Source organism: Neltuma alba, unplaced genomic scaffold (genome assembly GCF_004799145.2).
Source record: "Neltuma alba isolate B1F8T4 unplaced genomic scaffold, ASM479914v2 tig00011214_pilon, whole genome shotgun sequence".
Taxonomy (NCBI): domain Eukaryota; kingdom Viridiplantae; phylum Streptophyta; class Magnoliopsida; order Fabales; family Fabaceae; genus Neltuma; species Neltuma alba.
In genome coordinates this window covers 176,699-191,883 of record NW_021635938.1, presented here as the reverse complement: position 1 = coordinate 191,883, position 15,185 = coordinate 176,699, and the positions used below count along the sequence as shown (strand labels likewise).

General features: G+C 36.1%; 2 protein-coding genes across 8 annotated transcripts; both read left to right on the top strand.

The window, feature by feature from the left end:
• Positions 1–2,853: 2,853 nt before the first annotated feature.
• Positions 2,854–4,599, top strand: LOC114762424 (protein NRT1/ PTR FAMILY 5.10; the record flags this gene model as incomplete). Its single annotated transcript, XM_028951906.1, has 2 exons — positions 2,854–3,404; positions 3,795–4,599. Coding segments are annotated over 2 exons (1,356 nt in total), but the record flags the coding sequence as incomplete, so codon positions are not given.
• A 1,378-nt stretch (positions 4,600–5,977) lies between these two features.
• LOC114762416 (uncharacterized) lies at positions 5,978–15,073 on the top strand. Of its 7 annotated transcripts, none has more exons than XM_028951895.1 (20): positions 5,984–6,322; positions 6,423–6,511; positions 6,782–6,888; positions 6,996–7,053; positions 7,276–7,364; positions 7,698–7,764; positions 7,842–7,904; positions 8,149–8,319; positions 8,410–8,503; positions 8,587–8,666; positions 8,879–8,954; positions 9,082–9,125; positions 9,609–9,673; positions 9,982–10,067; positions 10,155–10,312; positions 10,388–11,753; positions 11,893–12,179; positions 13,484–13,690; positions 13,787–13,943; positions 14,497–15,073. In XM_028951895.1, the coding sequence occupies exons 1-20, from the start codon at positions 6,211–6,213 to the stop codon at positions 14,769–14,771; spliced, it is 3,651 nt and encodes a 1,216-aa protein (XP_028807728.1). In that variant the 5' UTR covers positions 5,984–6,210; the 3' UTR covers positions 14,772–15,073. The 7 variants fall into 7 exon arrangements, with proteins under 7 accessions (XP_028807730.1, XP_028807728.1, XP_028807726.1 ...); XM_028951893.1 differs by having other exon boundaries at positions 6,993–7,053; XM_028951894.1 differs by having other exon boundaries at positions 6,782–6,891; positions 6,999–7,053.
• The last annotated feature ends 112 nt before the right edge of the window (positions 15,074–15,185 follow it).

Here is a 15,185-nt window from a genome sequence, read left to right as displayed (position 1 = left end):
CCAAACAGGGTAAGAGTTCGGAGAGATTATTAATACGAGGGTGAGAGTATACGAAAGGGGAGTATTTAGTACTTGTACGCAAAGCATCTTGGAATGGTTTGTTTCACAAGTTGAGGTAAAGTCAGCCTAATAAAGGAACCAGAAATCCTAAAGCCAAGAACATAAGCCAGCCTCCCTCACTTTGTCTTAAAGTCAATAGAATCATTCGTATCCATATTAGTCACCAATATGAAATGTAAAAGCTTCATGTTACGTTTCCAACACAACAGATCATTCCATTAGTCTTATGAATATTAATAGAGATAAGTATTTTCAAAAAAAGAAAATAATCAGTTATTGACGGGAAACACTTGATATATTTTTATATGCTGTGCAAAATTTCGTGCACAAAAAGTATCGGTATTCAAATTTTTGGTGTTCAAATTTATGTTCTTCTAACAAATACAAATTTCAAATGTGAATTTTTCTTCTTCTTTTTTCAGAAACAAAAAAATTGGGGGGGGGGGACATGCATCTATTTAATTAATGTCCCTGAATTGTAATATTTTTCCCGTTATTGGTCCATTTAATTTTAAAGTGATTGTTATTGGTCTACTTAGCTATTCAGGGTTATGCATTATTTCTATGATGTTATTATTTTTTGTTGTCACTAATTTTTGTGATTTTACATTAGCTTGGTGCATTTTAAATAATTTATATCCACACTCAAATATAAGACCTGGTGATATTATTGCGACTTTTTTTTATCAAATAATTATCACAAAATAAAATATACGAAATGTCAGAGTCTAATTGTCTATCAAATTCGTTTTGCCCAACCTATCTTTTGGTTTGGTTCCACCTATATCTTTTATTGGTAAACCAGAAATAGTGTTTAGAGTTATGTTATGTTTTTCCTTCCCAAAAAAAAAGAAGAAGAAAGAAAGTGATTCTTAAAATTAAAAGAAAAAGAAAAGAAACAGTATTAAGGAAGACACCGAAAGAGCAGAATGAGGGAGAGTGACATGTGATTACTGACCCGAGTTTGGGTGCATTAATATATCGTATTAAGTGGTTACATGTGAGTTATGACTAATAGCCAAACAGGCCTAAACAAATGTGACTAATACCCAATAAATTAATGAAAGAAAATTCACAAGCCATTTTTGACCTGTAATCTTGTGACATGAGTTTTTTTTCCAATAAATGAAGGACAACGGGTTTATTTGTGATTTTAAGTCATTAGTATTTACTTCTCTAATTTTTAAAATGCTATTATTAGTATCCATCTTTATAATTTAATACTATCTCATGTGCTTAATATAAAAAATTATTTATTTTGATCTTAAATATAAGATCTTAATATACTTTATTTTTTATATATTTTTTAAGATAGTTCTTATAATAATAGTAGTTCTAACTAATATAATTAATTAGTAAGAATACTCTAAAAAAATACTACCTCTGGTCCTTAATATAAGACCCCGTTTGACTTTTAGTTTGGTCCTAATTATAAGACCCAATCTATTTTGTCTCTCATATTTATGCATTTTTTCCCAAGATAGTCCTTCTAATAATGATAGTTCTAACCAACACACTTAATTAGCAAGGATATTTTAGGAATGACAACATTTATTTGTTACAAATAACTAATTTAACTTACTTCCTTAATCTTCTCAAATTAGTCAACTGGGTCCTAAAAATTAGGACCGGAGGTAGTAACATATATTTATTATAAATAACTAATTTAATTAATTAATTTTTATATTAATAATTAAAAATAGTACATGTTTTTATTGGTTTAATTTCAGAACGGTGTCAAAAGCTGATGGACGGTGCGTAGGCTTTTAGCCGAGGAGCAACGCGCCGCAAATGAGATTGTCGTACATACGAGCTGAGTAGGACGCAGGCGACGCATGTGCCCGCTTACTTTGCGCAACAACATTGTCGCCGTAGTTTTAGGTCCCTTTTGGGTCCCACTCACCCGCACCTATTTATGTAGTTTGCTAATCCATCTCCCATCATCTGTCTTGTCGCCTTCTTCTGCAGTTCTGCTCCCTTCCTTCTCACTGCCATAACCAATATATATTCATTTTATATTTATAAAATTTAATTATATATTTAATTTAATTTAAATATAAAATTTTAAGTCATTTTGTCTCCCGAGTTCATAATATTTTTTTCTAAAATGTTCCAATTACAAAGACTCTCATGATGGGGTGGTTTTATTCCACATGCATTAAATTCAGTCCTTGTCTTTTATTGTACATGCCATCTGGTTCCACTGGGATGTGGTCATTTGTTTTGTTTTTGGTTTTTTTCCCCTTTTTTTTTGGGGGGGGGGTGTTGGGCTTGCCTTAGTTCTTCTTCCAATCTTGTTGATATGTCTGGTCTTGTTGGGCTTTACGTACAGTCTGGTCTCTCTGCTTGGCTTGGTATCTGTGGATTGTTATCATTTCCAATTAATGCAATTTTTCTCTATTACTCCCTCCGTCAGATAAAATGACCATCATTTATCTCCATTTCATTTTATTTTTCTTAGAACGACCATTAAGTCTTAAAATTTTAATTTAACAACACTAAGGTATAAAAAATTTTGTTCAAAGAAGAGTTGAAAAGTCGATAAAGATAACTGTAAATATGGAAATCTCAATTGTAAATTATGGACATTGATATGTAAGATTTAAATTCTTGATTTGTAACGGTCTATACGTTTGCAAACTTTCGTTCTTTTTTTTCCAGAAATTTTTCCAAAACTTAATTGTTATTAAATTCATCTTTGACAGTGCGCCATTCCTCTTTATAACTTCTTTTTTTTTTTAATGAATGTATCACTATTTATTTTTTACTCATTGAATTCAAACATTGATCATTATAACCTCTAGTGTTTATGAACTGCAGGGACTAGGGTTATTGGCAGCGTCAGCTATGTTTCCTTCTCCAACCAATTCTGAATCGCTTTCTTCTCAACTGCGAGTGATATTGTTTTTTATTGCACTTTACTTGGTGGCCATTGGACAAGGAGGACATAAGCCTTGTGTTCAAGCTTTTGGAGCTGATCAGTTTGATGAAAACCATCTAGAAGAATGCAAAGCCAGAAGCTCATTCTTTAATTGGTGGTATTGCACTATGTGTGTAGGCATCCTGGTCGCTCTTTTGACGTTAAACTATATACAGGATAACCTTAGTTGGGTCCTAGGATTTGGAATCCCTTGTCTTGTGATGATCATTGCGTTGATTGTTTTCTTGCTTGGAACTAAGACGTACAGGTTTAATGTTATTGAAGTGCTTGACAAGAGTCCCTTCATGAGAATTGGCCGTGTTTTTGCTGTAGCCTCAAGAAACCGGCGAAAATCTTTGTCAAATATTGTGACTGATGAGGAATTTTGTGCTCATAAAGCTCACCAATGTTCCAGACAATTCACGTAAGAAAATTAGCTGGTTTCTGCATGATTGCAACGATGGGATGTCTTTTCTCTTGATTCTGTTTGAGTAGAAGCATCTTTTTTTATAGTATCTTGTTTAGTAAGATGACAATCTTGTAACATCAGACATAGCTATCGAGTAGAAAACATGTGAAAGCCTACGTCATCAAAATTCTGAACAATTTAGATGCAAAGAAGAGTTAATTTCTACATGTTCTGCAAAATAAGTGATCTTGGTGGTATTTTTGATGGAACTAATATTGAATATAAGCCGGTACTTGATAATGCTTCCTTTGTTAGAGTGGTACAAAATTCTCCAGGGTAGCTTCTTTGGACTTCTTTGACTATATTAATGTTTATTTATTTGTTTACTGCTCTTTACTATGACAGATTTCTCCACAAAGCATTGCTTGGACCAAATGAGGAAGCTTGTAGCCTCAATGAAGTAGAAGAAGCAAAGGCTATACTTAGACTTGTCCCAATCTGGGCAACAAGTTTAATCTTTGGCATTGTGTTTGCTCAAGTTCCTACTTTCTTCACCAAGCAAGGGGCTACTATGTACAGAACTATATCTTCAGGCTTCGATATCCCTGCTGCTTCTCTCCAATCTCTGATCTACCTGGGTATTGTTATTCTCAGTCCCATTTATGACCGTATATTCGTGCCAATCGCGAAATCCATCACCAAAAACCCTTCAGGCATCACAATGCTACAAAGAATAGGAACTGGAATATTCATCTCCATAATTACAGTAATAGTTGCTGCTGCTGTTGAGGCAAAAAGACTGAACACAGCAGAAGAGTATGGTCTAGTTGATGAACCAAATGAGACTGTCCCAATGAGTGTGTCGTGGTTGATTCCTCAGTACCTGTTGTTCGGAATAGCCGAGGTTTTCACCATGGTTGGTCTTCAAGAATTCTTCTATGATCAGGTCCCAAATGAACTAAGAAGCATGGGCCTTGCTCTCTACTTGAGTATCTTTGGCGTGGGAAGCTTCTTAAGGAGCTTTCTGATCTCTGTGATAGAGGAAGTAACAGGCAAAGATGGCCAGAGCAATAGCTGGTTTGCTAATAATCTCAACCAGGCACATCTTGATTACTTCTACTGGTTACTCGCTGGGCTTAGTATAATGGGATTATCTTTATTCATTCTCTCCGCAAAATCTTACATATATAACCAAAAAGCAAGGATATAAGGACTAGGATATTCTGTTTCTTTAAAGTAACACGTATGTTTCCAACTACAGCAATTCTTTCTTCATTTATATGTCATGAATTGCTACTGAATTTGGATACACGCTGCAAATGAGAAGTTCGTAAAATATGTTAAATTAAGAGGGAAAAAAGTGATGAGAAAAATGCAAATATAATATCAAACTTATTACAGAACTTTTTATTTTAAATATTTTTATATGTTCTATTATTTTAAATATGAGAGAGAAAGAGAGAGGGATGATGAATGGCGAATGATGAGCATGTTAGATCAGGCCGAGTACAAATGATAAATGTCTGTCACATTCATACTCATTCAAGAAAACCAATCCCGAGGCATGTGTGCCATGCTTTGTTTTCTTTTATTTTGATAGTATTCAATGCTTTTTTAAAATACTACTATTCTGATTTTAAATATAAAATTTATTACAAAATAAGTGTTATATTTAAAATCAGAGGAGTACTACATTATCCACCCACATATATATTTTTTCTTCAGTTAGTGGAAAATATAATACCTGATTAATTTACTTACAAAAATTAAAGAAATTAATTATTATCATTATTATTAAGTAAAAATAAGTGTCGTTATTATTTCATTTGTTTTGCTTCTTTTCTTTGATCGTTTTTTAATGTTTTATAGAAGGGTGGTCTTGGTTTTGTCATTTATATACACGTGTCCTAAAATATCTAAGTTTTAAAACAAATTTCAAAGAGTTTTAATAGGCAATATAATCGTCACTAAGAAATTTTCTTGGCAATTTCCCCAATTTTTTTTAAAAGAAAACAGTTCTATATAAAATACTACTAATATTTAGCGTAATAATAAAATTATTCAGCAAAAAAGCTGTACAAGAAGTATTGTGAATGTGATAAAGAATAGTATCAATAATACTATCGATCTTAAATATAATAATTACTTGACTAATTTAAATAGATTAAAAAATAAGTTGAATTAGTTATTTGTAATAAATAAGTGTTGTTCTTCTTAAAATATTCTTATTAATCAAGTACATTGGTTAGAACTACTATTATTAAAAAGACTATCTCAAAAAAAATATGATAAGCAAAATAAATTTAAGTCTTATATTTAAAATCAAAATAAAAATTAAATAAAATTTTATATTAATAACCGGAACTACTCATAAATACTATTTATGTACATAAATTCCCTGACAAGGGGCAGGGATCCAATGTTACGGGCGGCACTGCTCCTGCGCTGAAAGCCTGAAACAAAACCCCGACTCTCACGTGCCGCACGTTTGCTTTTCCCCTCTGCCAAACCAAGTCACGTGCTCCGCAACTCGCGTCTCGCGCCCACTGTTATCTTTCTGTAAGAAAGAAGAAACCTTCGGACAGCTCCACAAACGCCAACCCGCCTTCAATGACCTGCGAAGCACTCACTCCAATCCAAATGCTTATATCAACCCAAATCCTCCGATCCAAGCCAGATTAGATACATCCCATTCTCAACGAACAAACTGTTCCTCTTCGCCATCTTTTGATATTGTCGGTGTATTTTTCCTGTTGCCCGGAATCTTTGTCAAGACTTCTGGATCCAGAACTGCAAGAGTTCAGCTGAACGGAAGGGGGCTATGGAATCCATATTGGCTAGAGCTTTGGAGTACACTCTCAAGTACTGGCTCAAATCCTTCTCTAGAGATCAATTCAAGTTGCAGGGTCGGACGGTGCAGCTCTCGAATCTAGGTGAATTTCGTTGTTGGCATGCTCTATTTGTCTCATTTTCTTCTTCGGATTGTATTGCTTAGGTGTTGATTATGTTTGGTTTTGTTTGCATTCTCGTCAGATTTAAACGGGGATGCTTTGCATTCGAGTGTTGGATTGCCACCTGCTCTGAATGTTGCGACGGCGAAAGTGGGGAAATTGGAGATCATAGTTAGTAACTAACTTGCTACACTGATATGATCAACTGGAGTCTGTCGATGTCTTTGCTGTTTATTATTTGGTTCAGAAGGATCAGAAGTAAAATGGGCAGAAAGTGATAGGCTCTTTGCTCTGCAAAACATAATTTAGGCTCATAAACGCTGCTTTATTTCTACTCCTTATCAGCAATGAATTTTCTATTTCCAATAGATACTTTACATTTTCGTTCTCTATTTTCCCTATGATTTTCTGGGTTTTGATTAATATGCGTGACCTTTTTAGCTTCCTTCGGTGAGCAACGTTCAAATAGAGCCCATCATTGTGCAAATTGATCGACTTGATTTGGTTCTTGAAGAGAATACTAATTTTGATGCATCTGCAAGTCCAAAGTGGTATTGAAATCGTCTCTTGGTCATGATTATGCTGTATGATTGTCGTGGAGATGCCTTTTCCATTGGATAGTAATTTTTTCTTGTTTTAATATTGTTATGAGCAGCAGCGCCACGCCATCTACTGCCTCCACAAAGGGGAGCGGATATGGTTTTGCTGATAAGGTTTGACTCTATCTCTTCTTAGCTTATTCTGATGTAAATGTTGTACCGATTTTCTGCTATTTAGCTTATATGCAGTACCATGCCATCTGCTCACCACTTGCCATTCAGCCTGATACAATCCTGGGTGCTTTTAGTTACTCCTAGGAAAAACCTATCACTTGTCCATACGGAGACTTTTGATTTGAATGTCATTTATTGCAACTGACTGTGGCCAATCATCAGATTGCAGATGGAATGACTATACAGATTCATACAGTCAACTTATTACTTGAAACTCGTGGAGGTGCTTGCCGACAAGGGGGATCGACTTGGTAAGTTACTCTTACTACTAATTAAAATTGAGTAACCTCTTCAGTTTTTCAATTTATTTATTTTCTGCTATCACTGTCAAGTGTTATGGGTCTCAAATTCTCAATAAGCTGGAATTAATATCATCATCCTGTTTTGTGAAAGTTGATTCATTATTTAAACTAGTTCTCTTGTGATCGAGTCAAAATTTAGTGGGTGTTTCTGTTCGGTGGAATAGCTCTGAGCGTAAACCTGGTGAATTATACAATTACACCTTTTATTTGGCTTGAAGACTAGGTTATAAATTGCCCTGAAATTTACTTATGCATATCCTGCTTTGCTGAGTTTGGTTGTAGGGCACCGCCTATGGCATCTATCACCATTTGCAATCTTTTGCTCTATACTACAAATGAAGAATGGCAGGTGATTATCTTTGCAAGACTTATGCTTACAGTTGTTTTCTTGGCTTGACTCAAGAATGAGGCATTGTCCCATCTCAGGTTGTAAATCTTAAGGAAGCACGAGAGTTCTCCAGCAACAAGAAGTACATTTACGTGTTCAAAGTACTGTACTACCTTTCATTAGTTTGAACCTTTATGTTTGGTTGTGTAACTGGATGGAGATGGCTGTCTGTTCTTCAAATTGCTCTTCTACATTCTGTGATCTGCCCCTCCTTTCCTTTTCACAAGTTTATTGTGTATCATCATCTTTAATATATATCTGCTATATTTCTTGATTTTGATTGTGCTATGTTGCTTTAGTTATTTTTCCCCTTCTAGATAATAATTCAACATTTTTTCTCTCCAGAAACTTGAATGGGAATCTTTGTCTATTGATCTTTTGCCACATCCTGACATGTTCACGGGTTCTACTTTAGGCCGCTCTCAAGAGGGAGCGAACCAGAGAGATGACGATGGTGCCAAGAGAGTTTTTTTTGGAGGAGAGCGGTTCCTAGAAGGCATATCTGGGGAGGCATATGTAATGAATATAATTCCTCTATTTGATTTTTCACTTTGTTTCATTTTGAGCCTTTGTGTGACAATATTTCCAAAATTCTATTTTTTTTAGATTACAATTCAAAGAACTGAATCAAACAGTCCACTTGGGCTTGAGGTTCAGTTACACATTACTGAAGCTGTGTGCCCAGCATTAAGTGAACCAGGTAAGTGAAGGGACATGTGGACTTTTTGTGTCTTACATGACTGTATAAATGTGATGCGAGATTAATGCCTTGTGCGTGATCAGGACTGCGTGCTCTTCTCCGCTTTATGACGGGTATATATGTCTGCCTAAACAGAGGAGATGTTGATTTTAAGGCTCAACAGGTTCGGAATTTCCATTTTTTTTTCTTTGGAGAAAACAAATTATTGTTACTTTGATTACCAGCAATCATCAAGCTCGATACCTCTTGGTCAAGCCTCTTAGGCTGGACTGAGGGGACCGGTTTTGCAAATTATTGTTACTTTGTTATGTTGAAAAAGGAAAATCCTCCCATCTCTTGCTTCATCTAAGTCTATCTGTTATGGGATCATGACAGCGGTCGACAGAAGCAGCTGGGCGCTCTCTTGTCTCTATTGTTGTGGACCACATATTTTTTTGCATTAAAGATACTGGTTTGCCTTTAGCCCTGGATGCTTGATTTTAATATTGATTCAGCATGTCCTTTAATCATCTATTAGGGCTTGTAGTTTATGTACATAAACAGCAGGCAAATTTATCAAACAATTGATATTTATGCAGAATTCAAGCTTGAGCTCCTAATGCAGTCTCTCTTCTTTTCTCGGGTAATTTTCCATGATGAAGTTCATATGTTGTTCTTCTCTAGATTACCTTACCATCCTTCATTGATTCTCCTTTTCTTGAGTGATTATTCATGTTACCATTCCCTGAAAGGCCACAGTAGGCAACCTTCTCTTTCACATGTGGGCTTATGTGGTTCAGTTACACATTGCTATAACTGATGAGTGATTCTGATAAAAAATATGATTCATGTAGTGTTCTAGGGTAGAATTGACATGGTAAGTTTGTTTCCTTAATCATAGTAGATTTTCATTGAAATGCTCTTTTTATTTCATTCTCTTTCCCTCGGATATTTATGTTTGGGTTCGTAAATTCTGCTTTTGCTGATGAAAGTGTCAGATATCACTGACAAATGTATATTGTCTTTTCCTTCAAATGTGTGGCCATGTTGTTTGTCCCTCTGCTGAGCCATGTAATTAACATTGCTTCAGAAGTGGAAGTCATTTGTTTTGATGCCCTTCTTGCAGGCTAGCATCTCTGATGACGACGACTCTAACTTAACAAGGATTACAATTTCTGGACTATTTCTGAGGTTTGCATCTTATGCAATGGTCATTTTTTTGGCCATTCATCTCGTACATCTGTCTGAATAACAATAATTGTATGTAGGCAATATTTTGAGCAGAAAATGGGAACCTACAAATCTGAAAATATTGAAATGGAAAAGGAGAATAGGAGAAAATATGGACTTCTTTCATTGTTAAGGAGTAGCAATATTCCCTGCTCGATTATTTTGATACTTACTAGTTAACTTGACAATGGTAGCATACAATTTTCCAAGTTTATAGTAGTACTTGTTATTATATCGCTGAATTGTGGTTTTTGTTTCCTGTAATGCAGGGATACCTTCTCACGCCATCCATGTACCTTGGTGCAACCATCAATGCACGCTATGACAAGAGAAGCTTTCAATGTGCCAGAATTTGGTTAGTTATTGACACATACTTATGAAGACTCAACTTTAGCAATGCCTGCATCATTTGTTTACTAAGGATTTTTCAATTATTTGGCAGCTAGGAGCTTTTGCCCTCCTATATATCCATTAGGTGAACAGAAGTGGCAACAAATCGAGTGTACCCCTCTAATATGCCTTCATTCCCTTCAGATCAAGCCTTCTCCACTTCCACCAGCCTTTGCTTCTCAAACTGTTATCGATTGTCAGCCTCTGATGGTAGGTACAGTTCTCTCTTTTTGATTATTGTTGTCAATCATTTTCTCTGATGAATGATCCTTCTATACTTTTCAGATTCATCTCCAAGAAGAATCCTGCTTGAGGATTTTTTCTTTCTTAGCTGATGGTATTGTCGTCAATCCTGGTGATGTTTTGCCAGATTTTTCAGTAAATTCTCTTATTTTCACACTCAAGGGACTAGATCTCACAATTCCTTTGGACGAGACCCAAATAAATATTCCTGAAAGCAATATGGACAATGCAGTCCAGAGCTTCTTTTCTGGAGCAAGGCTTCATATTGAAAGCCTTGTGTTTTCAGATTCACCCTCTCTGAAACTAAGAATGCTGAACCTGGAGAAAGATCCTGCTTGTTTCTGTCTTTGGGAAGATCAACCAATTGATGCTAGCATTAAGAAGTGGACTGCTAAAGCATCGCATCTTTCTTTGTCTCTAGAAACATGTAAAGAAGAAACTGAGTCTCAGAATTCTCTTGGATGTAGTGCAGGATTATGGAGATGTGTTGAACTGAAAGAGGCTTGCGTTGAAGTAGCTATGGCCATGGCTGATGGCACTCCATTATTAGAAGTTCCTCCACCAGGGGGTATTGTAAGGGTTGGAGTTGCATGTGAACAATTTTTGTCCAACGCTTCTGTTGAACAGTTATATTTTATTCTTCATCTCTATGCTTATTTTGGGAGAGTTGGTGAGAAAATAGCAAAAGCTGGGAAAAGCAAGCGACTGATGGATGATAGGGAGAAATCTTCTAGTAGAAAGCTTATGGACAAATCTTCTAGTGTAAAGTTTATTGATAAGGTTCCTAGTGACACTGCTGTAAGTTTAGCAGTGAAAGACCTCCAACTTCGATTTCTGGAATCTTCTTTAATGAATGTTGATGAAATGCCTTTAGTGCAGTTTATTGGAGATGATCTGTTCATTAGTGCCACCCATAGAACCCTTGGTGGTGCTGTTGTTGTATCATCCGCTTTATGTTGGCACAGTGTTGAGATAGATTGTGTGGATGCTGAGGTGCACCTGGCACATGGAAATGACTCAATGTTGAATTCTGTTGAAAGTATTCCCTCAATGAGTAGTTATGGATATCCTCAATTAAGAGCTGTATTTTGGATTAATAACAAGAGGAAGAATCAATCAAATGGAAATGCCGTCTCATTTCCTTTTCTAGATATACGGATGGATCATGTCATTCCACTAAATGAACAAGACATGGAGTCACATAGTTTGAATGTCTCAGCTTCTATTTCTGGTGTTCGCCTTGGTGGAGGAATGAACTATACTGAGGCCCTGCTGCATCGCTTTGGAATACTTGCACCTGATGGTCGCCCTGGATTGGGACTTTGTAAAGGGCTAGAAAACTTACAATCAGGACCATTGTCTAACCTTTTTAAGACAGGACCTCTGGTTGTTGATAATCTGGGAGATGGTATGAAATGGTGCTGAATTTTGTATTTAGTTGTGTTTACTTGATACATCATAGTTTTTCCCCCTGCTTACCTTCTTTACCTATTTGTTTGTTTCTCTGCTTGTAATTTTCTTCTCATCAATGCTTCGGTTTTCTACAGATGGAAGTGTGATTGAAGGGAAGGAATCCAACTTTTTACATTTGAAGAAGCCAGATGATGTGGATGTTGCTGTAGAATTGAGAGACTGGTTATTTGCTCTTGAAGGAGCTCAAGAGATGGCTGAAAGTTTTTGGTTCTCCAACCATAAAGACGTAGGCAGAGTTGAGAGGTGTTGGCACACAACTTTCAACAGCCTACGAGTTCACGCGAAAAGCAGCCCAAAGGATGTTTCTAATGGAAGAACACAATTGAATGGAATGCAACAATTTCCTGTACAACTGATCACGGTAAATAAAAAGTTCTTTCTGCTCTGGATTGGGATTACGGATTTCACATAGTGCTTTCAGGAATGAAGTTAGGCTGTACTTTGATGTCTCATATTGGTTAAAGTTGAACACCTGAAGTTGAGGAGCAAGAAGATTGAAATGAAGATAAGCCCAAGGAAATCTTTGATCTTAATCACACAATTTTACTAAAATCAGATCAAAGTGACTCATGATATCTATCACAAGAATTTTAATCCTCTAATTAATTAAACTGAATTAGAAATAATTCATTGTCAGAGATATATAGACTTTCTGCTGAAAGATCCACATCTTTAGTTCTGACTGTGGCATGAACTCTTTGGAAAACATGATAGGTTTCCATGGTTGAAGTTGAATTATTTTAGTTCCTTTTCTTTTTCTTTCTTTCTTTCTTTACCCCCCCCTCCTTCCTAGTCTATGTGAAAACTCTTTTTTGGGCTTTACATGTTGGCGATGATGTATGTTAAGGCTTGCATGCACCTCAACATTATATCGTCTTTGCCAGACCTCGTCCTATATTAAAGGACTAAATGGTCAAGTATGTATTGCATATTCTCAATCTATCTTAGAGAACTAGGTTTTGCCCTTTGTCATTGGCACCTGTCTTGGTTTTGTGATATCCTTCTTTTGATGAGAATCTTTGGGGAAGATTTTGAGGACGATCAATGTAACTGGCAATCTGGTCAGCATTTTAATTTTAATTTGAATGTGTTCTATAATGTTAATGGTGTATTTACAGCTTAGCATTACACAACCTTTGGCCACCTATACTAGTGGTTGGTCTGTGCTATATTAGATTTCTTTGTTGTCGGAGTCTTTTGAAAGGTTTTTGTGCTTGGATTACTGGATAAAATGGACTAGCGTGAATTCAGAGTGCTTTCTTCCCGAGTTAGTGTGTATATTCTGATGTCTGTACATATTAACCAAGGATCATTTAAAGCCAAATGTACAAGTTCTTATTAGAATGAAGGCAGCGAGTAACTTTGACCGCATGGTTATAAAAGCTCCAATACTTTCTCAATCTCAAGAATCACTTCATCCCAAAAAATTATATGAAGATTTAGGATTGGTCAAATTACTAATAACAACAAAAGAAATGCATAGTGAACTAAACACTGGACGTTTACACTTGGCAATGGAAAGTAAATATTGGTTGTTTCTGGTAACATACTTTTGGGCGGCTCATTGTTGATTGATTTTAGCTGTTTTTTAATTTTTCATTTCTGTGAGCCTATTATTAGGACATGCTTGGTCCAACCTTGTGCTTACTGCAACTGAGCTTGTAGGTTAGAATTCAAGGGCTGGAGATCTTCAAGCCCCATGCACGGAAGGACGTTCCTTCATCCATGTTAATTGCCAATGGGATTAAACAGCCGACTGACACAGTTGGGGGAGCTGGTCTTGAAGTTCGCTTGGTACTATGTGAGGACTATGTTGATGATGAAATGACTAACTGGAAAGTGGAAAACGTAAAATTCTCTGTTCAGCAACCGGTAATAGGATTGTGATATTTCACGTACATGGTCGCTGTTCTTTTTTTGGTTTTGCCCCCAATTGAGGTTTTGTGTGACGGAGAATTTGTTATGCAGATTGAGGTGACTGTAACCAAGGATGAGATTCAGCACCTAGCTTTTCTGTGCAAATCTGAAATTGACTCAATGGGCCGGATAACAGCTGGGATTCTACGGCTCCTTAAGTTGGAAGGTTCTGTTGGCCAGTCTGCAATGGATCAATTAAGCAACCTAGGTATGCTGTCAAATATTGACTACATAATTATATTTTTTAAGAGCAAATTCTTACTCGACGATTTCATACAGTTAGAAATATTGGCAATCATTATCTTTATGACTGGAATCTGGATTTGATGGGCAATAAAAATTTATTTTGGCTTTTTTGGTTGATGGATTGTTGGTGACTAGATCAAAGAAGTGAGGAATACATTGAAGAAATAGGGCCATAGTGTAGCTATTAGTGATATAACAATAACAAGCTTTATCCCACTAGGTGAGGTTAATTGCACGAATTGCATGACATTATTGTGTTTTATCAATGACAAAATTTTTAGATATAATTAATCAAAAGATCCTATTTAATCACTTCATTAAGTATTCTCTTCAGTCATCCTTTACTCTTTTAGGAGACTTCGTACTATCTGATTTACTCTCCTTACTAATGCCTCCAATTTTTTCTTAGTACATGTCTGAACCACCAAGACTTGGCGCATGCAGCTTCGGCTTGTTTTAATTTCACCTGTTTTGGTTTCTCCTGTCCATCTCTAATATGTTGTGACGACTTGCAGGAACTGAGGGCATTGACAAGATTTTCTTCCAGAGGGATGGTAGCGTCCGATCTCCATTGTCAAGCCCCATCAGTGAAAGTCCAAACAGGTCAAAGAAACGAACTTTAGATTTGCTTGAGGAAGCAGTCATGGATTCACAGGCCAAACTTGATGCTTTAATTACGGAAGTTGGTACTTCAGAGACTTCCAGTCAGCATCTTGCTGTTGTGAATGAGGTCCGTCAAAAGATTGAGACTATGCAGAATCTATTGATGCAATTGCAGAATCAACTTTAGGAGTATCACAACTAGATCACCCATTGCCATAGGTTATCATTCTTTCGTATATAGCATACAAGTCCATTTGCTGAGTGTTGTACAAGTTAGGCTGAGGTTGAAGTTCGTCATCGGTGTAACATAAAAATTTTGTTCGGGTCTTGCATCATGGAATGAAGAAAAGTTATAATCTAAAATTGCAGATTGTCGCGCTTTTTCATTTTGGCACTCCAAACGGTGACAGTCAAATAACATGCCGATTTTTTGCCAAAATAATTTTAGGTATAATGAGATATCATCAAGAGGAGTCATTGAGATTTGAATCCTGCAACTTTTTTTTTGTTTTTTTTATTTTTCTGGGGAGTGTTTTTAGCCGCGGCAGCACAATAAGGTTGTCTTGAACTTGATGTGTTCTTGTGATGTGCTCTTCTGATC